General features: G+C 36.4%; 2 protein-coding genes across 3 annotated transcripts in view; one reads left to right on the forward strand and one right to left on the reverse strand.

Annotated features, from left to right (window-relative positions):
* Positions 1 to 283: 283 nt before the first annotated feature.
* Positions 284 to 7875, forward strand: LOC120335148 (uncharacterized). Its single transcript, XM_039402645.2, has 10 exons — positions 284 to 531; positions 1014 to 1083; positions 1454 to 1576; positions 3581 to 3703; positions 4322 to 4441; positions 4844 to 4966; positions 5218 to 5375; positions 6384 to 6513; positions 7073 to 7258; positions 7784 to 7875. Exons 1-10 carry the CDS (start codon positions 298 to 300, stop codon positions 7786 to 7788), a joined length of 1272 nt encoding a protein of 423 aa, XP_039258579.2. The 5' UTR covers positions 284 to 297; the 3' UTR covers positions 7789 to 7875.
* LOC120335135 (cohesin subunit SA-2-like) overlaps positions 7812 to 22430 on the reverse strand; it is a 31618-nt gene continuing 16999 nt past the window's right edge. Inside the window, exons 18-31 of one of the 2 annotated variants that reach the window (XM_078112772.1) lie at positions 21926 to 22055; positions 21363 to 21465; positions 20282 to 20430; positions 19850 to 19981; positions 19385 to 19440; positions 18527 to 18606; positions 17903 to 18025; positions 16925 to 17013; positions 16132 to 16445; positions 13635 to 15288; positions 11796 to 11866; positions 10771 to 10857; positions 10093 to 10181; positions 7812 to 8869 (exon numbers count right to left, since the gene is read on the reverse strand). In XM_078112772.1, coding sequence (XP_077968898.1) covers positions 8855 to 8869; positions 10093 to 10181; positions 10771 to 10857; positions 11796 to 11866; positions 13635 to 15288; positions 16132 to 16445; positions 16925 to 17013; positions 17903 to 18025; positions 18527 to 18606; positions 19385 to 19440; positions 19850 to 19981; positions 20282 to 20430; positions 21363 to 21465; positions 21926 to 22055 — 3092 coding nt within the window. In that variant the 3' untranslated portion in view covers positions 7812 to 8854. The remainder of the gene's footprint in view (positions 8870 to 10092; positions 10182 to 10770; positions 10858 to 11795; positions 11867 to 13634; positions 15289 to 16131; positions 16446 to 16924; positions 17014 to 17902; positions 18026 to 18526; positions 18607 to 19384; positions 19441 to 19849; positions 19982 to 20281; positions 20431 to 21362; positions 21466 to 21925; positions 22056 to 22430) is intronic. The other variant, XM_078112779.1, reaches the window with a different exon arrangement.

The raw sequence follows: 22430 nt of genomic DNA on the forward strand, positions 1-22430 counted from the left end.
GTGTTTTGATTGCAAAATTGGCCAACGTGGCTCATTAAATTTTGTCAGGGATTTTGTCTTTCCAGATATGGTAACCCTATCGTAGTAGTATCCCCCCTCCCTCCATGAATCTGGTGCCTTGTAGTATTATTTCAATTGGCGCTCCTGAAGGATATGTGTACCAAGATGGCGCACAACCAGTTACGTTTCAATACTTACACATAACATTGCTAGCTTTTTCGCTGTTCACTGTATTTTCGATCTAAAAATTGGATACTTCTATATTTTTTTCCTCATTTTTAGAGAATACATAGCAATATGAAGTATTTCTTATACACCGTTGTCTTGTTGCTTTTTTTACAAGCATTTAATTGCTACGGGCGATTGTCAAACGGGTCTTCGACCGTAAACCCCGATACATGCCGACCAATTAATTTCAATTGCGGCGGCGAGGAATCTGAAAATAGAAGAAATATCAGACCACAGTCCGGTTCGCCTGGCAAACGTGGAATACAAGGTCCAGAAGGACCAGCTGGACCGCCTGGAGCATCGGTCAGTAATAAATAGGATCAATTTTCTCCATTTTATATGATTTTTTTTTTTTCTGCTGTTTACAATAGCCTACCTAAATATAGGAATAGCTACATAGAATAGAATCCGCTCTAGTTGGGATAGTAGTATTTACATATTTATCCCGGGGGAGATGAAAACCGATAAGACGACTTAACCATATGGCGAACCACGGCCACTCGTCCGGTTACCAGTCCATAACAGGTTTGGGATTAGTGGGTTAGTTATTTTTTACGATATATACATGGACTTAGTGGTGGATGAAGCCGTATAGCTGAACCGCCCACCCTACGGCGACTAGGAGTCCAGCAATCGTCTCACACGTATGTATTTTCAACGGGATTCGAAACTGCAAACCCCGCAGAAGTGCGGTAGTGAGCACTTTTCTACTGCTTAGCACGATGCGCCACGTCGGCGAGTCAAGTATGTTGGAAGTATTTGTTTAAAATATTTTTAATGTGCAGGGGCCAAAAGGTGAACCGGGGAATGAAGTTGATAAAACGATGATGCAAATGGATATTCTACAAATGTTTGGTAAGATTTGCGTCATATGTCACTGCTTAAATTGAATTTTTATCTTTATCCCAGAGGAAGGTAAGTCCGATATGACGGCTGAATCATTTTAACGAAGCACACACGGCTTCTCGTCAACTAACAGTCTATTTACAATTTTCAATAGATGTTGATGTTTTGTGAAACGATTTTCAAATGCTTGGTTTGTTATTCGCGAAAAAAAACTTTTTTTCAACTTGACAGAAAATCAAAATTTTATATTAAACTTTCAAGCAAAAAATGAAGTCTTCACTTCTGTTAAAATTAATTTACAATAACTTCACTTTTAACCATATTACCTAAAAGAATATTTCAACAAGATTGACAGTTTAACTTGAGGTCATTTATTCAGGAGCAGTGAGTTGTGAAGAACTGCGGACAAAACATCATGTGACTCGTTCTGGGCATTATTGGATGCGATCGAAAGACGTCGAGTGGCCAGTTTATGTCTTCTGCGACTTTCAGTATCGCGAAGGTATGTTATTCTGATTTCGATTTGTCCAAGTATATGAAACTGGGGGTTCCATTACATTTGAACCCACGTACATTTGAACCCATGACAATTGCACCTGCATACTATTGCACCTATGGAAATTTTTTTGTTTTGCGGATATTTGAACCCATACCCTAACCCATGGGTTTCAGCACCCGCATATAGATTGAACCCGCGGATATACACATGGGTTCAAATGTACGTGGGTTCAAATGTACGGTCACGGTAACTGGGTGTTATGTTCCTCCGCGTTCTTACTTTTGATAGCACTGGCGGTTTGAATCTCAATCCAGATTGTCGGATTGCACAAACTTGTATTGGTTAATCAAAGCACACAAAGCTTTACACAGGTCGCATTGGACACCTAAGCACAAACGACGCTAACTGTGCATAAAACTTTCAGGCAACGTTAAGATGACCTTTGACCCTTAAATTATGAATTAATGAAATTATGCGTTGAACCTAAAATGCTGGCGTCATAGGTAAAACATATCTTGGTCAAACGTCATTCCCGCCATTTTAATTATAGTGTAATCAAGTTGCCGAATAGGACAGATTTCTGCTTTTTTTTAAATATTCTTCTAATGTCTTTTGCGTGTTCGCATTCCCGGTGTCAAATCACTCACTTAATAAAAATAATTATGATAGAACTATTTGGTGAAAATGTTACCGGTAACATTTAAAACTGTAATTTGAGTTTCATTAAAACGTAATCGCAATAACTTAAAATTATTGGCTTGAAAGCCTGATGCATTAAACTTAATTGGCTATGTCGCATCGAAAGTAGAAAAGCTCTTAATAAAAATATCATATCCGCCACAGTATATCCTCACGCTTGTATGTATGTGTGTGTAGTATGAAATTATATGGCGCTTTCAACAATTCAAGCGTTTTGCGCCAGACAATTTAAATTAAACTTTTATTATGCACTCTCTTGGTGGACTCCACAAAATCAAAAAGAGAAGGAAAAATGCTTGGGTTGCTTAAGATAGTTCCGAGTTGAAAATTAATGCCCTAATCTTTGCATTCCATCTTAAGTATGTTTCTTTAGTTTCTATATGCACGGCAGTTTATTAGAAAATGTTCTACAGTCTTTGGAACATTACAGCAATCACAAAGTCCATTATTATGGCATCCTATTTTATAAAGGTGCTTATTTAACCGGCAATGTACTCCCCCTTGTAAATATCCTTGTTTGGAGTAAAGTGGTTCCAAACGCGATGTATAAAAACAAGATAGTCTTCAAAGCTTCCTTTGACCACAAAATCATGTTTGAGTTAAGTTTACATTTGAGCTACATGTGGGGAAGTTTGAAAACAAATGTTTCGCAGTTGCCAGTCTTGTTATTACACTACCTTGTGCTCGCAACCTTTTCATATGTTTGCAAATGTTACAACCAACTTATAATACCCATGCGGAAGGTGTACATCGTGTAAAACATGAATTGAATTGGTTCGTGACATAGTGTTAGTCTGTAATACGTGCTTCCCAATTTGTTACTCTTGTCAATTTCTCAATACGTGCTTCTCAATTTGTCTGTTAAGTGGGGGCAACAACCTTTCATCTTGGGAGATCTAAACAGTCATTCCATTGGATAGATGTCTAAAATATCAGGTTATGGGCAATACAACATGGCGCAATACTTGTTTACAAGTTTGGGAAATAGCGCAGAGCTATGGGTAACAAAAATTTGGCGACTCAAAGCCTTATTTAAATAGTTGACTGTTGATACCGCTTGCTAAACTTACGCGTTTTGAGTTTTTGTAGAATAGTTCGAATTCCTTTATCACCATTGAAAAGTATGTAATTCCGACCCTGACAAGTTCAAAATTTTACTCTGACTCTGGAAGCTTGAAAATACGACTCCGGCTCCGATTCTAGCCAAAACATGCTAAACCCCGACCTCGCCTCCTGGAAATAAAGTTTAAAGAGTGTTCAAAGTGGTTGTTGCGGGCAACGAGAAGTAATTGGAGAATTTGTTTTCAGGAATTAGAACTTGCCGAGATCTCCCTTTTGATTCCGAGAATTTGGAATCTGGATATTATTTGTCAAAACGTAATGAAACATCTGAAGCGGAATTTATGTATTGTGACTTCATGATTCACGAGGGTAATAATTTTTATGTTTAATAATTCTAAATACTACTGTTTCTTCGGGAAGAATAAATATTTTAAGCAATCAAAAGCGTAAAGTGCCAAAAGTGCCGAGACAAATTTTGTCAAATCCAACACTCCGAAAAACGTCGGCATTGATAAGGGGTATTTGAAACGTTCGAATATGCACTTGGCCACAAAAATATTTCTCAGTGATCCTGAACTATTTCTAAATAACCCCGATTCGAGTTGCCCTGGAAGTTCGAAATTTTTCGGCCCACGTCTGTAAATTTATACGACCTTGGGATATATATACTTACTGCAACATCGACATATACCGGTAACCTGCCGTTGCTACGATGTAATGATAACCATGCGCAAATCGCAAATGTCGTGTAGGTACACATGTGTTTGTATACTCCTATTTTTAAACATCCTATATTTTAATCAAATTCACAACTCAAACCGAATTATGTAATCCTGCGGTCCGAAAATTCCGCGGACGGAAGTCTGTTTACCTTACTGGTTCCGGTTAATAATTTTGTCCAAGTCGAGAATATTTTCGTCATCTGAACAAAAAATACAGTACCTGTACAATACAACCTACCATCTATTGCCTGAATCACCATTTTAGTGTCTTCTTGCGACCAACTCAAAACCACACTCAAGGTAAAGCAACCGGGCTACTACCGGATGAGATCAAGCGTTTCTACACAGCCAACTTTTGAGTATTGTGACATCATTGAGCGTGAAGGTAGGTGCAATGACTCAAAATTTATATTTACCGTAATAACCATGTCTTAGCAATTAAATAAAATAAAAAATTTTAAATCTAAACGGAAGATATGGTGATCCTACGGGTGTATTTTTTGGACATTTTCAGAATCAAGTAATCAAATTAAAATACTGTAATTTATTATATAAGATATACTTATGCAAGCAGTGAGAAGGAAATAAAAAAATGAATAAAAAAAAAAGTAGAAATACGGAATATTCGCTACATTGGTTCTCGGAATCAATAACTATCGCATAAGTCACAATTTATTTAACCTCATTCCGAAGTCTCATCGAGTCTTGCCACCTGGATGAATATTTTTGTTACCTCCACGGTCCTCCTCTTATTCACCTCTAATCTAGTTAAACCTACTGCTTTCAGGTGTCTCTACATGTTACGGTCTCCGCAAAAAATACGGTCTTCATGAAGCAACGACATATACTTTGAAATCATCGCCTACAAGACAACCATTCAAACTGTTTTGCAATTTATCTTCAGATAAAGGTGATCATTACTATCTATGTAACCAAAGAAAGCTATTGTGTTCCCGTTCTTCTCACAGCCACTCATCCTTTTCGTAACTGGGTCAGCTAATTCTGTTCAGCCTATTTGGCCACGGCCCTTTTGGGGGAAATAAATCTACTTAACGGACGAGATTGCAATATATACACTATAAGACTACAAATGACATGCAATCCTTCGACAGGATATATGGTACCAATAACGCTAATATATATATATATTATATTTTATAGTGGTTACCGAAGTATCTCATGATATTGAGAACGAAATAAAAAATCCTAAAAGATGTCTGGATGCAGGATGCTACTCGGCAACACCAGCGTACAACCTAGGGAATGAACATATTGTTGAAATTATCGCAAGTTCAAGAGAATGTCGTCAATATATAAAAGTGAGCAGTAGTGACCAACTTGAACTTGTTTAAAAATTAGTTGATATGGTACTATTTTCATATTTATTCGGGGGGATTGGAAAGTCGATATTAATCATCTGGAAACTACGGACTCTCGTTCAGTTACCATTTCATTTCGAGTAGGCCTATAGGAACAGGTAAATATTTATTCTTTCCATATGTATGAACTCGGCTGTGGAGAAAGCCATAACCGACCAGAGTTTACGTTAATCATCTACCGAAGGCGATGAGGAATATAGGAATAGGATTTACATATTTATCCCGTGGGAGAGGAAAGCCGATGAGATGGCCTAATCATGTGGCGAACCACGGCCTCTCGTTCGGTTACCAGTCCAGGTCGGGTATGGGATCAGTTAGCCAATTATTTGTTTTCGGAAGCATGGACTTGATAGTGGAGAAAGCCGTAACCGACCAGCGGTTACGTGAACCACCCTACGGCGGCGAGGAGTCCAGCAATTCTCATGCACATGATCATTCCCGCATGGGATTCGAACCTGCGATCCCACATGAGTCCAGCAATCCTCTGACATATAATTATCCTCCCCCGAACTTGAACCTGCGAACCAGCACAGAATACCCGTGATAATAGTAAGAGTGTAGCGTGGAACGACGAACAATAAAAAAGCGGGGTACCAGGCATAAGATAACAGTCACTGACATTGTCCATTATTATACTATACCAGTTGGGTATGGGTAGGGTAGCCTATGTTGCATTTACAATAATAAAACTCCCAAATCTGATCTTCTTTGTTTTTTATTATTTTTAAAGCAAAATGGCATCTAGAGTAGTAAATGTTCATGTTTAGTGATAAATGTGCCGCGACATAAAAAAGGTTGGGAATCAATACTCCAGCTAGATGGTGCTACCCTCGCACACATATATCTTCGATAAAAGTGAAGCTGAAACAGAGCAGTTAATGTTTTTTTCCGTCGAATAACCTCACCATGTTTTCTATGTCATATTACGTACCTTCTACACGTCTACAGGTCAGATGCACAGGAACATACTTTATAAATCAAGGTTATGCATGGTGGGTTTCTCGAGATGGACAGAAAATGACCTATTGGGGAGGAGCGACATCTGGACGAGATAAATACTGTGCTTGCGGTGAAACAAGTATGATTTAAATGTCATTTATTATAAAAAAGTAGAAAACAGCTTGGTTAAAAACGACCCTAAATAAATACTAAACCAATATCCAATTGATTCTAAATCAAAAGGCGGGGGAAGCTGTAACCCACCAGTTTTATCACAATGCGGGCACGTCATGCCTCTACAACTTTCGGCGTTGGAAATACATATTAGCCAGACTAATCAAAGTTACAGTCAGTTCTTAAATGTTGTAAGGACATGGGTGGGTGGCACATCGTGCTAAGCGTCAGCATTACCCTTCTCTTGCTACACTGCGTGAGTTCACAGGTTCGAACTATGCGAGGGTTAATTATCTGCGATGGGATTGCTAAACTCCTGACCGCCATAGGGTGGTTCGCAAAACTGCTGGTCGGTCACGACTACCTTCATCGCCAAGTGCATGCATCTGAAACGAATAACTCGCTAACTCACTAATTCCATACCTGACATGGGACTTGTACCGGTAACCGGAAGAGAGTGGTTTGCCATAAACATCTTAGCGGTTTTCCAGGGATAAATATGATATTTTATCTATTCAATTCAGACTCCTGCATCGTGCAAAGTTACAAATGCAACTGTGATTCAAATGATAACAATATACTCACGGAAGACGGAGGCTACCTAACAGATAAGTCAAAGCTACCGGTAAAAGAAATAAGACTAGGAGATCAGGATGACGCTGGAGAGCAAGCTTGGCACACACTTGGAAAACTGGAGTGCTTTGGAGAAGGTAAGAATCTGTATCTCGAAAATGTGGTGCCCCATTGGACCAAAAGTGTGCGAAATACTGATACAGGGAACAAATGTGTATCAAGTGATAAGAGCCGTTATAAACCATGGAAATTATCAAGGTCGTTGCACGAATTAGTTTCATGACCCGCTTCAGGCGAGAAATTTGATGACGATCATTTCAAGTTAGCATAGCAGTTATTAATTTCGACTAACTCTCTCTATAGTATACCGGTATGTCATCAAATGTGGGCTTTCATTCACCCCATATCCGCGGGGCCGTATCACCAATGCACTTTGTTTTCAAAATTGAAAATTACGGATGTTTCCCATATCCGGCGTGCTGAAACTTCTAACACCTCTAGAAAACAGTCTAACGCTTGGAACTTTTTGTATAATTGTAACCAAAACTCCAATAGTCTAGAACGATTTGCACGATAAATGATGGGGGGGGGGGGGAATTAATTAGCTCTAATCAGTGCAATATAGAAATATAAAAACAACTCACACTTTATTTCCGTTTCAGCTTGACCACCAACAACGAAACACACAGCATGTGAAAGTTTTATATTTTGTACGAAATTTGAACCAATAAAATGATAATTCAAGCAAAATAAACTTGCGTCATTATTATGGTTGACTAAGTTAGCCAATCTTTATTCCTCCATTAGACCGGCCTTATTTTTGCAGACAGAAATTACAAACAAGGAACTAAAACGATGATTTTAACAAACTGAATTAACAATGAACATAAAGCGACAAAAAGAGTTTTAACTAAATATATAATAGTGATTGCTGCAAAATTTACTCGTCCGTTATTAATGCAACACAGCTGGAAGTCGCTATTTCCTAATTTCATGAGCTTTGCTGTACACAGCATAGGCCATTGCCCTAAGAAAATGGTTTTCTAATAATCTTCAGTCTACTTATATAAACATAAAAATGAGATATTGCAAGTTGAAGTTTGTCTAACCCATACAAAAACAAATTCCTTTAGTTGTGTATGAGCTTAATTATAGTGGCACACACTATCATTGGAATACAAGGTTAATACAATACTACGGCATTTACTATTCAATGCATTGCATTATTTGCATTGGGGCAAATAGTTAATTGTTAACATGATTTTAGAAATTAGGTTTTGTACAGTGGTGGGATTCAGCCGGTTCGCACCGGTTCTATAGAACCGTCTCACGGAATTTTATGAGATCAGCGAATCGGTTAGCATTAATGGTTTATTTACTAAAAAAATATGACCTTTTGTGATAGAACCGGCTAACAAAAATTTTGAATCCCACCACTGGTTTTGTAGAGGAAAGAGAGCCCCAGACAACCAGAATTAATTCGTGATATTATGTTAAATTTAACCTATTTTTTTAATCATCTTGCAACATGATAGAAAATTGAGTCCATATTGGTATTTTGATTATAAACGAAGCTCTAGTTCAAGACTCTTCCATGGACAAAATTATGAAAACAACAACTAAATCAATAATACAAAAAAACATGAACAGAAAAACGACTAATATTCGGCAGTGTTAGTGAGCCGGTCCTTCGATCGTCAATAAATCGGTTTTCATGGAACGATCGTTGGAGTTCAACTTCCGTAAAACTGAAATTAAAGGACAGTAAAAATATATGAATCTCTGGAAGAGGTAGTAAGAAATTTATTAAAATTTTCGAAGTGAAGTTGTATGAGGGTAAAGTCTTGAAATTTTTTTTAAATGCCAAATGTATACTATATATCAGGGATGGCGAACGTTTTTCTATGAATGGGTCAAAATTATATTTTTATCGCGGAACAGAAGAGAGTGGGTCACATATATTCGATCAATGTTTGTATCTATATGAAACAAATCGAAAAGTTTCTGCTGGTTTTGGCGTAGTTTTGGGCTTTACTTATGCAGCACTTCTATCAGGGACTTTTTATGGCACTCGATTTTGTGAAATTAGAGTACGAAAACATGCATATAAATCACCAAAAACGTTTAGGATGATGCGGCAAATTATTTTATGGTTTCAAAGAGTTTGGAAGGAATTCCACTCTGATAGTGTTCTATTTTTCGATCAGCTTTCAAACACATTAAGGCACTTTTACACTGCCCCCTTGTTATTTTAGGTTTCTAGGTTTTTATTTTAAGTCTGAAAGATTTTGTTCTCTTAATTAACGACATTGTAGGCGAGAAACTAATAAAATACAAAGTAGCATCTAGTTCTCGCATAAAAATCCCTCAAATAGTCTGCCGATGAACTTCCGAAAGAGACTAGACGTAGAGACAAATGAACATATCGGTTGCATTGTTATGTCATAAACGATGTCAGTGCCAATAGCTGAATAACGGTTCACAGCGGTGCAGACATGCGTCTAAGATTAGGGGTTTTGAAAATTACCATACCGGCCCGAAAAAGTACCAATTTGAATATGAATTTATGGCCGGTTTTATCAATTTTTATAACTGATATGTTAGCATTTTTTTAAATTTCATTCGTGCCTTGGCGGGTCACGAATAAAACGCGATGGGTCACACGCGGGTCAGTGGTTCGCCATCCCTGCTATATATAGTAATCTTCATAAATATCAATTAAAGTTAAGCAAAACTCGTTGAATATATTGAGAACTGGCATTACAACAAAATTGTTATTGATTCGTCTGTTCTTTTTTTAGTTTTAAAATTTTGCTTCATAATTTAAGAAGTATAGCAATTGATGTAAAGTAGGCAAACAAATTAGTTACCTCCATATTGGTTCACATATTCCAGGAGCGTCCTTACTTCACCTATAAAACTACTGCATTCATTCAAAATTTATCTAGCTATTGCAATGAAAATTACTAACCGATTGTCCAGGCATGCCAGATTGTTGCTGCATATGTCCTGGGGACTGCATCATTTGATAACCTTGCTGTTGGTACATCATTTGTTGACCTGGCAACACAAAATATTTTGAATAAAAAGACTGAAATTTTGAATTCAACTCAAAAAAAACAAAATTCTAAATTTTTACAATTTCCGAATCTCATTAGATTCAAACAGGATAAGATAGGATATTTATATTTTATTTGTGTAAGAGGAAAGCCAATGAGACAACTTAATCATATGACAATCCACGTTCTCTGGCCCGGTTACCAGCCCATGGTTGATGTGGCAACAGTTGGTCAGTTATTTGTTTGAGATGCCTATACTTAATACAACTACAGTTCTCTGACACTTTTGTTCTGATTCCGGATTATGCCAATGTCCAAATATTATTCAAAATGAATCGAACTGAAGGTGGTATTGGCTATAGACAATTTTTCATTTCAAAATTAGTATTTTCATCATTTACAGACAGAATATATACATCATACAACCCCCCTTACACTAAAAATAAGAAGGTTTATTCAGACTACTGATATAGCAGAAACGAGTAGATATACCTATTCTGCGTCAATAAATTCAAATAATAAGAATTCACATTCATATTGTTTTTGACAAATATGCGGGTTACACAATTTTCATGATTATCTGAACCTACCTGGAACTACAAACTGTTGTTGTTGTTGTTGTATTTGCTGATAACCTCCCCCGCCTTGTCTCATTTGCTGATGATAATCAGGGGTTCCTTTTAAAAAAAAACACATAGTTTTCGTTGGTGGTGTACTCTCAAACTGGGTAGGCATAAAATTCGTACCCTAGACTAGACCGTTAACTTGCTAAGTCAAGCTTCAACCATTAGGCGAGGGGTGGATAAGGTTTTTGAAAAAAATTTCTGATCCGCAAAAAAAAAAAAAAAAAAAAAAAAGATAGGGTTTTTGGACCAGCGGCTAGAAATTCTGCCCACCTGCACTTGCAGGCTATGTAATTAGTTAAGGGCAGAAATTTATAGCAGCATCTGGACAGCCAGATTGAATCACCGATTGGGCCAGATTTGGTCCGCAAGCCTTAGTTTGTCATGCCAGCATTAGGCCATAATACACATAAATGATAATATTGAATGATAATAATATTATATGATAACAGAATGTACAAGGTTTACTCATATAGGCCTACATCTTGGCAGCAAAAAAAATCCCAATCAGGCTTGTTCAAACCTGTAGTGATATTTGCTTATTTTATATAGATTTAATTCAGTGCTTGAGATCATAACCTTTCATGTCATTATTATCTTACTCTGGTATGCCCCTAGTGTAGGGTGGTTCAAACCCAGGCCCTGTAGCCCGTGGCTTCATTATCTGTAGCCCGCGCCCTTTTCCAAAGTTGAGATTTTTGCTTCAAAAAGCTTAACGATGTTTGAAAACTCTTACTCAAAGTTTTTGTTCTGTATTGCACTGTTTACCTATTCCTGGCCCGCGAATAATGAAAAAAATAATTTTGTGGCCCCCCCGAGGTCTACAACCTTTGATGTAGTATTTTGTATTTTGTGTGCCCTGTACTACCCTGCCCCTATGTATCTGTTTTAAGGTTCATGGAGTGAATACAGTACTCTGAAATATTGAGTTCATTCTCAATAATATTCTACACTCCGGTTTAGACATCAAGGGTAGAAATATTATTACGTACCTTGATGTACTGGTGATGTCATAGAATGACCTGGTGATGTCATCATTGTTGATCCCATCAAGTTAGGTTGCCTACAAAAATTTTAAAATTCAATTTATTTTCAAAAAAAGACTCGGAATTACACTTTTTATACATATACAGTGTAACCAAAAAAATCAGAACTCATAAGTTTGTTACTTATAGGAAATTTAATTTTGTTTGCGCTTTAAATTCTGTTTGTACATGATTGTACCCAAAAGTTTCAGTAATTCAGGACACTTCAAATAAAAGATATGCTACGATTAACCTTGGTTCTATTTTTTGAGGTCAACCCTAATTTTCTTATTGGGAACATTGAAGGTTAATAAAATTTAAAAATGAAAGTTTTTGTTATATAACGAAGTCTACATCAGATGGATGGTTTTGCTAAAATGGTTGTTTAGAGAAAATCGATTTTCTCCACAACTAATGGACATATGGACCAATCAATTCTAAATTTCAGTACTTTTGGGTACCCTCGCAGTGTATGTACCAAGTTAGGGTTAGGCTATGTTTTTATTTTTATTTTCCCTATTTCAGTTCTATTACGAGTTCGGGGACTGTCTGTGTTAGCCCATAGGTTTCAGTCCCTTTACACAACTTGATGTAAAGTAGTAATGAACTCTGAAAAGCTATATTCCATATTTAAAAAAAAACGATCATGAAATCTGTCAAATATAGCAAAATTTGCCTTTCTAAAGCATCTCGAAAATACTTTCCTTATATACTTTCTTTATATAAATTTTGTTATTCTGACATGGATAATAACTAACGTCGTACCTGATTAAATTTGCGTCTAATTTCCTGAAATATTCTACTTTTGAAGTCAAGGATAATAAACTTGATAAATATATATATATAATCTGATTTTTCTGCCTAAATTATCTATCATATACCATGAGGCAGTGGTTTTCAACCTGGTACTGTAGCACCTTAGAGTACCAAGAGGGGTTCCAGAAGTTTACATCCAAATTCAAGATATTATATTAATATATGTGCATTGTTAAATATAATCAAATACATATTAGGTTAGCCACTATCATTTAACTTGCTACACTTCAAGGACTAATTTGTTCTGGCAGTATTAGGTTTGCTTCGGCCCTCCCGAAGTATGCGAACCAAGATGGCGGACATCGGAACGTAACATGGGTGACAGGTTAGGGTTAGGCGATTAATTTTTTCCAATTTTCCTTATTTTAGTCCTATTATCAGTTAGAAGACTAGCCAAGAGCCTCCCGTAGTATTTATACCTAAAATTATGGCCTAACCCTAACCTAGTACACATATTACATTCCGATGTCCGCCATCTTGGTTCGCATACTTCGGGAGCCCCTTTGCTTCTATATAATTTTATAGTTTATACCAGTGGCTCCCAACCGAGAGCTTATGGCTCATAAAGGGGGCCACAGAGAAGTTGGAGGGGGACCCCATACCAGACGCAAAACTGATTTTACTTTTACTAGAAGACTCCTCGTTACTCTCAGTTTCATTGTTTGGTAAGGTTCTCATTTCACAAGGTGTTTTTTTCACTTTGTTGAGCATGAATTGTTTAAACAAAATCGTATTTGGGAATCTACCAATCAATCAAAGTAAAAAATTTCACTGGAATGATAAACACTCGAGGGCCATGAGGGCTAAAAGCCTCCAGAAAAGGGTAACAAGATATAAAAGATTGGGAATCGCCAGTTCATACAATTCAGACAATTACCTATTGCACAGGTCAGGGGTTCTCCCGAGCTTCTGGAATGTTTCAAAGGGGCTTTGTGAAACAAAAAAAGTTGAAAACCACTGCTTTAAAGTAGACATATTAAAGTTCCCTGCCTCAATACTTTTGTCTTTTTCTTGGTTTTTCCGAATCCAAACATCGTTGCAAAATTATCCTCGTCACAGTCACTGGACATCGGAGACATAGGAGAGGTCAAATGTCGCGAACTTGATTTCGCTTTCTTTAACGCGGCAGCAAACGGGTTATCCATCTCACTCTCCTCGTCCCCACTATTGAATAAACTATCGAGATCGAAATCAGCATTATCAGTAAACTTTGACCTTTGCGTTGTACCTCCGCTAAGCGAATCTATATTTTGACTACTTTGACTATGGACGTCACGAACAACATTCGCAAAAGCTCCAAACATTTCATCCTGATTTTTCGAGTCGTTTTCATCCAAAAGTAGATCGACTACATCGACATCAGAAATATGGGTGCGAACAGTTGCGCCAGATCTTTGCGTCAACGGAGATAGAGGAGTATCCTCGTCACTCAGAGATTCCTCACTCATAAAATCCTCTTCATCTTCACTTTGATTTTTTCCGATGAGTTTGGTTCCTCGTAAATTCTTGGTGAATTTTGCGAAAGGATTCGTCGATGTGAAAACATCCTGCGTTGTTACAACCTTGGCGGGAGATTTTAACGGACTTTTTTGCGAACGAGCATCTTTGAATACTTCGTCTTCTGAGATGAAAGTTGTATCGTCAGCCGATAAGAAGCCATCTTCTTCCATTTTGCTTTGCGTTCCGGACAGTTGATCAAATTTTTCAGACTTTTCAAATTCTGCTTTTTCTTTCACAGATAACCTACCTTGTGATATTGATGGAGTAGTCGCAACGCTCTGTTTGGCAAAATTTTTCAGATCTGGTCGAATTTTAGCTATTTTCGTTGTTTCTTTGGGTTCATTTTTTGTTGTATCGTCAGTAAATTTTTTGCTGATGTCAGCATTTTCCATCTCAAACGAACTCTCCTCCGAACTCAATGATGTATCTTCATCTTTTCTGTCATTCTCCTTCCTTTCAATTCCATCCCAAAAGTCGAACAATTCCTCTTCTACATTCACGTCATCAATTGTAACATTCGGATTATTTTGAATATTTTTGAAATAGGAAACATGAGCTGGGGATGATTTTTCTTGCTCAAATTCAGAGAGTCGATTACTTCTCGCGTCTATAGTTCTTTTTCCACCTTCCTGTATTTCCTGTTTCGATTCACGTAATAATTTCTTCGGCGAACTTTCAATTTCTGGCGATTCTTCATTATATGAAAACACTTTTCTATTTTTTCTAGAAGACCGTCTCTGAGCAGGACTTTCCATATCAATATTTTTTCCTTTTTTCACAACGCGGGATGCTTTTTTGGCACTTTTTTCAGGCGAAAAACTCTCCACAGCATCTTTGAAGTCAGATTCGTCATTTTCATCCATGGATTTTGCATCAGTGACCACAGATTTTCTTGATTTTACATTTTTATTCTTTTTCTTTATGATTCTACCAGAAACATCTGAATCCATGGCTTCATTAGGAATTTTATCAATATTTCGTTCTTTGATTCTTTTCGTACTTTTCCTCTCCGCTGAATTGTCTGAAGTGATTGTCATTAATGTCGCATTTTTATTTCCAAATTCATCAATTTCATCGCCAATAATTTCAATTCCCGTCTTTTTCCGCTTTCTGATTGGACGTGTACTAATCATTTTTCCTTTATCTGCACAATTTTTAAATTAGCAAAAAATGGTTCGATAACACTTAGGGATGGTTAAATAGTCCAGATCACAATTTGGATGGCCTCCGTAGAAGGCACATTGGGCGGTGCTCCGAAGTATGTGCACCAAGATGGCACACAACCTGAACACAGTAAGTGTACCAGGATAGGGTTATCAGGTTGTGCGCCATTTTGGTGCATGCTTGTCAAGTTCACAAATGGATGTTTTTCCTAACCTTACACCAGAACATTTACCTAGTTTACATTAGTTTACCATTGCAAATTTTCGGATGCTCATTTTTTAGTGTTTTTTGAGAGCTTGCAAACTCTTCAAAAGTACAATTTTGTTTCAAAGTATTCGAACAGCTGTCTGAAAAAGAAACAGCAGCTAATTCTAGCTTAGTCTCTCCCATTTTCGGCTACCGCAACTGGACTGGGAATCTTCCAAAGACAAATAACATTTGTTAATGAGTTATTAAATTTATACCTATATTTATTGCCACTAAAAACTGACAAACGCCAGACAGAACAACATGAAAATATCAAAACAATGGGTATTAATGTCATATGTGAACCAAGAAGGTGGACACCGGAACATAGTATGTGTACCAGGTTAGGGTTAGGCCATAATTTCAGGTACAAATACTACAGGAGTCACTCGGCTAGTCCCTGAACTCGTAATGGAACTAAAATAAGAAAAATTTGAATAAAATTATGTCCTAACCCTAACCTGGTACACATACTACGTTACGGTGTCTGCCATCTTACTGCTCATACTACGCGAGCGCCAAAGAATATTTGAAAGCACATTTGGGAAATAATGATAAAAAATAACGAGACACTCACCAGTATTCGAACCACTCACTGAAACCTTCTCAAGTTCAAACTCCTCAATAATATCTTCGTCTCTCACACTCCTCTCAGACTCATCCTCAACCTGTACCTTTCTCAATTTCTTTCTGATCTCACTCACGTCTCCAATATCAGAGCTTTCCTGACTTTCAGAATCGAATATGGAAGCTAACATTGATGTTTTCCCTCCTCTCTTGGGTGTGGTATCTTCCTCACTCACTGAAACTTTATTTTTATCTCGACGCTGTTTCAATCTACGACCTTCCTTTCCACTATCAAGCCATGATTTGAGATCTCTTTGATTGCCACTGAGTAGAGTTAGGGTGGAAAAATGTATCAGTTACGTTGTAAAAATTAATTTTATATGGCAAGACATTTTAAATGTTCAAATTGGTCATGTATTCAATACTTTACAAAACAAAAAAATGACTATCCGATAGAAAAGTTGGCTCTTTTAATGAGTGTCGTAATCATCGCAAATGTTTTCACAGGGTGACCAAAAAAACGGAACATATACAATATGTTCCGAATGAACCGGGTTCCGTTGTTTTGGGTCACCCTATAGAAGACATTGCGTGGAACATTCAGATCCCGATTTTAAAACCCCACCCTTTTTTGAAAATCCTGGCTGTTTCTTTGAATGATCTTTCCACTGGAGATAAGTGTAAACACAAATTTTATCTGCTAGTTACAATTTGCAGTTTTTCTTATTTTTCTCAAAGCAAGTCTACACACTCCCACGAAAATAACATAAATTTTCACAATACCGATCATATTCGTTACTTACTGTTGCTGGTATGATATAGAGGAAACGTTAGCGTCATCCATTCGCATTTGTTTTGAAGGAACACCATCACGTTGTACTGTTGATGTGTGCTGGGAAACATGAAAAATTTCAAATTAATAATTTGGTTCTCAAGAGGCAGGTGATTTGACCTGCCGTGGGAGAGACTTTACTATAAAAGCATCACAGAATAAAATCTCACCCCACCCTTATGCCTTACATTGTTCAATAAATTGATTGATAATCAGGTTGATATTGTATTATTTGTACTATTTCCTTTTTTCGTTTTTCGATTGCGTCCACCATAAAAGAACATTATCTAATACATAATAAGGTAACACCAAAAAAATAAAAATTACCATACTTGCCTAATAAGACGATCCCCCCAAAATCAGGCAAAAAATTTGGGTCTAGAAAAGCGACTTATTCGCCGGGAAATACGATATATCTATTTTGATATTGTAATATAAGATTGTATTATATGATGATAGACAATTTAACAAACCTTAATGCTGATGACCTTCACTAAACCGAATTAAGAAAAAGGGGTAGTGCCCTAGTTGGTCATATAATTTTATAAACAAAATGGAAATCTTGACTTGAAATTAAAATTGATTAAAAAATAAAAGTGTGATAGCCCCAATTGCTTAAACCCCTACGCCCACCCAGAGTGCATTATTTTTGGTAGGAAAAGCTAAACCAAAGAGTAATGTCAATAAAAAGTTCTCATTTCACGCTTTTAAAACACCTTGTTCAGAATGAAATGCCCCATATGGAAACTTACTCAAAGATAGTGTGAATATTTAAAATTCTTCCGATAATAATAATAATCATTGTTTTTTTTCACTACAATGTGTACTTCAATGATATTCAGAATTAAATGAATATCTAGTGTTATCTATCGATCTTGTTCAGAAGAAAAGACAATAGCGTCATCTAAAAATTACTGAGGTATGTGATCTAGTACAAATGGCTTTTTACCTGTGGCACAGGGTTCATTGGTGTCATAGGTGCACCAGGGCTCATAGGTGTAGCAGGTGTCATAGGTGTTCGAGGTGCATCCACGTCACCGTCCACATTTTTCTTCTTTCTGCCTCTGCGACCCTGGATGAAAATATTACAGATAAATGAATGTTTCCCAATTGAGGAATTTAGTTGTTTTTGAGGAGAGAATATGGAAATGTCACCAAATTCACTAATATTGTTTATTATTTGGCATTATTTTAACCAAATTTATGGGTTTGTTATAAACGATTCAAACTGCACAAAAGCTACATTGCGACTTGCTAGTAACGCTTGTTGATGATCCATAAAACATTGAACGAATGACGAAAACATGGTTTTTATGCATTGGGAGGGAAGGAATAAAAAGTTCCAAAACAGGCAAAAGAAGGAATTTATCAAAAAAGATTGGAACCACCTGAAGAAACCTTTTTGTTGAACAAAGCCCCAAGACAAGCAGCTAAATATGTATTTTGATTCGCTTTTGCATGAACAATTTTGTGAAAATGTAGAATGCAGAACTGAAATTACTAATTTTTATAAATAATGTGTTTAAATTTCTATAGAGCTGTGAGAATGAAGAATTTAGAAGTCACATTTCACCTTCATTGGTTGTTTCATAATTTCAGCGTCATCTGATCCTTGTATTAACGAGTTTCTATAAGTTACGAGTGGAATCCATCCTAAAAAATTACAAAACTTATTATTTTCATGCATTTTGCTCAAAACAAGGCACAGTACAAGCAGTCACTGATATTTAACAAGATTTCGGGAGAAAGAATAATATTAATTTTCCCTGGTTCTGCTTGGCTACTTAATTTTTTGCACCCCGAGTGACGTGGGAAGTACTTCAACCTGGGATGTGCAACAAACAAACAGAGCTAAGCCAATGCTTTCGATATTAAACAAAATGAAATAGAAACAATTGGAATAGAAGACAGAAACTGAATAAATCTCTATTCTGAAAGGATTTTGAAAATGTTCTGGAACTTGGATATAATCAATTTACAGTGATACCTCAGTAGTCCAACGGCTCGACACTCGAACAATTCAGTAGTCTACCAAAAAATTTGGTTCTCCCGAAGTATGTGAATCAAGATGACGGACACCGAAACGAAGTATGTGTAACAGGTTAGGGTTAGGCCATAATTTCAGGTATAAATACTATTTGGCTAGTCCCCGAACTCAAAATAGAACTAAAACAAGGAAAATTGAAATAAAATTATGGCCTAACTTGGTACACATACTACGTTCCGGTATCTGCCATCTTGGTTCACATACTTCGGGGGTTCAAAAAATTCAAGTAAAAAATGCTGCAGTACCGAAATGGAAATTCAAAGCTCAAACACCCAAGCTGAGAGCACAGTCGAGTGAGATGACGTCACACAACCTGAAATTTGACTTGATTCAAAGTTTGTGGACCTCCACCCAACAGTGGAACTTCATAACGAAGAGACTAACCTGCTGTCTGTTGCTTCAACATATGTGGTTTGATATGTTTGTCCAAGTAATTCACGCTAAAAAAGAGAAATAAAAAAATAAGACCACACATCAAGTTCAACAAATTTTTGGCAACAAAAGAGCAGAACATCTTTCCTAATAATACGAGTTTTACCACGCTTACTACAAGATTATACTCACAATACTTGACGACTAGATTAGACTATGCTACAGGGAAAAATATAGCCAATGTGCAAAATTCGACACATTGAGTCTTTTTAATGCGCCTGTTACCTGCATTGGGGTGGGGGACATGGGATTTCGAACCCAATAATAACCACTACGTCATCGTGTCACCCAAAATATGATAATATTAAATCTATATGTAGTTCATAGAATGTTAGTCATTATCTACATTTTCTTCTAGTAATAAGTCAACTTGTGAGCGATGAAAAATATGAATGAAATTCAAAAATTCTGACTTACACAGTCTTACGATCTTGTCTCATCAGTTTGGAGGAAAATTCGACGAGTATGAGAAGGAAACTCAAGTTTTCAGGAGGATAATTCTCATTGTAATGATCATCGCTCTTTTTCAATGCAAATAATATCCCTTCCCTGAAAGAAAATTTAAAATTTTTTTTCAATGAAATCAAAGCAAGAAATATGCATAACTATGAGAAGCAAATGGCAAAAGTTTTACCAACGTTTCAAATTTTATGACAGAAACACTTCATGACTACAAACATCTCACTTCACAATGCTCCAGAAATGTACTGGACATTATATATATTCTCATCCAATATATATTTATACATATTAATTTCTTTGATACATTCCGAAATAATATTTAGTAATATAGAATATTGAGGGCCATGTTCAATGGAGTAATTTAAAAAATATAGAAATGAATCATACTTGTGAAGGGCTGCAACCGCATCTCTGGTTTTAACTTGGTCCAAACCAAAAGTAAGTGATAATCTTCGAGCTAATTCTTTCAAATGTCCGTACTCTTGAGAGCTCTGATCAAGCGAGCCCCCCTGCATACGAATAGTCTCTCGGTACAACTGTAAAAATAATGAGGATTAAATTATTAAAGGGACTAGTGTAGCGTTTCAACACGGAAAGGGATCCTCTCCCAGACATGAATTTTGCTGCATTTGGAGAGGAAACAGAAATAGTACTTTGCATTCAATGTAGATTCACTGATATTGTTTACAATATAATGTTATTGCAATACATATTCAACGATTCGTTATAAACTATTTAAACTATGCAAACGATTAGGAAATGAGAGTAACACTAGATACGGATCATTAAAAAATTGAACAACTATCCGAAATAGGCAAAAAAAGGGCATTCCAGAAGTGCGAGTACAAATATGGAGGTAACTAATTTTATTCGCCTATTTTAGATCAAGTTGGGTAAAAGTTGTGTAAAAAGAGGCAGGGGTTATATTCACTTGGCAAACAGAGACAGTCCCCGAACTCGTAATAGAACTAAAATAAGGAAAATCGGAATAAAATCATAGCATAACCCTAAACTGGTACACACACTACGTGAGTACCAAAGAAAGAATACATCAATAAACAAAGGGAAACACTAGCCTAGTGAATGAAATTTACCAATGTTGACTCCCCAGGTTAAACGTCTATCAAGTTACTATCCCATGTTCACCAACTCAAACCGACGATATAGCTAAATTGGGCACAAAATGGAGAACCAAAAAGATTCGGTCTTTCCATAAAACAGTAAATAATCAAGAAGAAGAAAGGTCAAGGATTTAAGTTTCACAGTACAGTTATGATCGAGTATAGCTTTAACGAATTTACAAAAGCTAGTTTCAGATTTACAGTTACTGACCCAAGCATGAGCTTGAAATGTATTCAAAAAATTGTCAAAAAATCGATAGCAACTCGAAATTTTTTTTCTTGCGCTCCAAAACAATTAATAACAATTTTAAACAAGTTTTGCTTTGTGTAAATAAAAAACTACGTACCGACATGATGCTGAGGGCGAGTGTGTGAGCACAAGCCATTTTATTTGCATGTCTTGCCCTGCTGATCGTTTCTTTTATAATATCACCATAATCGGGATAAAACCTAAACAAAACAAATTTACTAAAAAGTTAGTAAAGTGTTAAAGTCATTAACACCCAAGGTCCAAGTAAAATTTCGCTCAAAAAAGGAAAGATTTGAAATAATTTTCACTTCCTTCAAGATGTTATTAAACAAGGTGAGACTGTGAAGCAAGCGCCTAGCATGTTTTCATTGAATTTGGAGTCGAAACCATATTTTCAAACTTTCAACTTTCGATGTTTCGAAATTTCTGCGTGACACCCAAAAAGTGATTGTTTGACTCAGCTTTTTAACAGGAAATAAAAGAATATTCGGTTTACTTGAAGTTTAAAGAGTAAGTCAAGATTTCCTTCAACTTGGAGTTGGAAGCTGAGTTAAAATTTTTGCTAACCCAGAGACGAGATTCCGAGTTTAATTTTTTACGTTCTGACAGCATGCACACTAATCTGAATTATACAAACATTCTTCGCCCTTGCAGTTATACCTGATATACTGCTGGAATACTGATGCAGCCAGTCTTAATTCAATCATGTTGAAGACAAATAGTTTACAGATAGCAGCAAGTAATAATCTTCTGTGATGTAGAGCATCTATCTTGGCTGTGTCTTCTTCGTCTAAATAAGTAAAAAGTAAATTAACAAAAAGAAAAAAATATATCAAAATAAGTTCTGTTTACTCCATACAATTTCTCAAACTGGGTCCTGAACCAAAGGAATTCACTAATCACCATTAGTGATTACATTAATGACTGTGATTTATTCAATTCTTAGACAGCAATGTAGATATAGTTTCTAATCTTTTTTTAACTAAACGTTGTGCTTTTTATTATTAAACATGTGTTGAAAATCTTTGAATGTAAGTCTTTGAAAACCGCTGCAATTTTCGAGAAACAATATTCCTCTTTACTTAAACTTAGAAATATACCCAAGCCTACAATATGTCACAAAAATGTAAAAAAAAAGGATTTGGCTGTATCACTTGAACCGCTT

This window comes from Styela clava, chromosome 1, assembly GCF_964204865.1.
Source record: "Styela clava chromosome 1, kaStyClav1.hap1.2, whole genome shotgun sequence".
NCBI classification, from domain to species: domain Eukaryota; kingdom Metazoa; phylum Chordata; class Ascidiacea; order Stolidobranchia; family Styelidae; genus Styela; species Styela clava.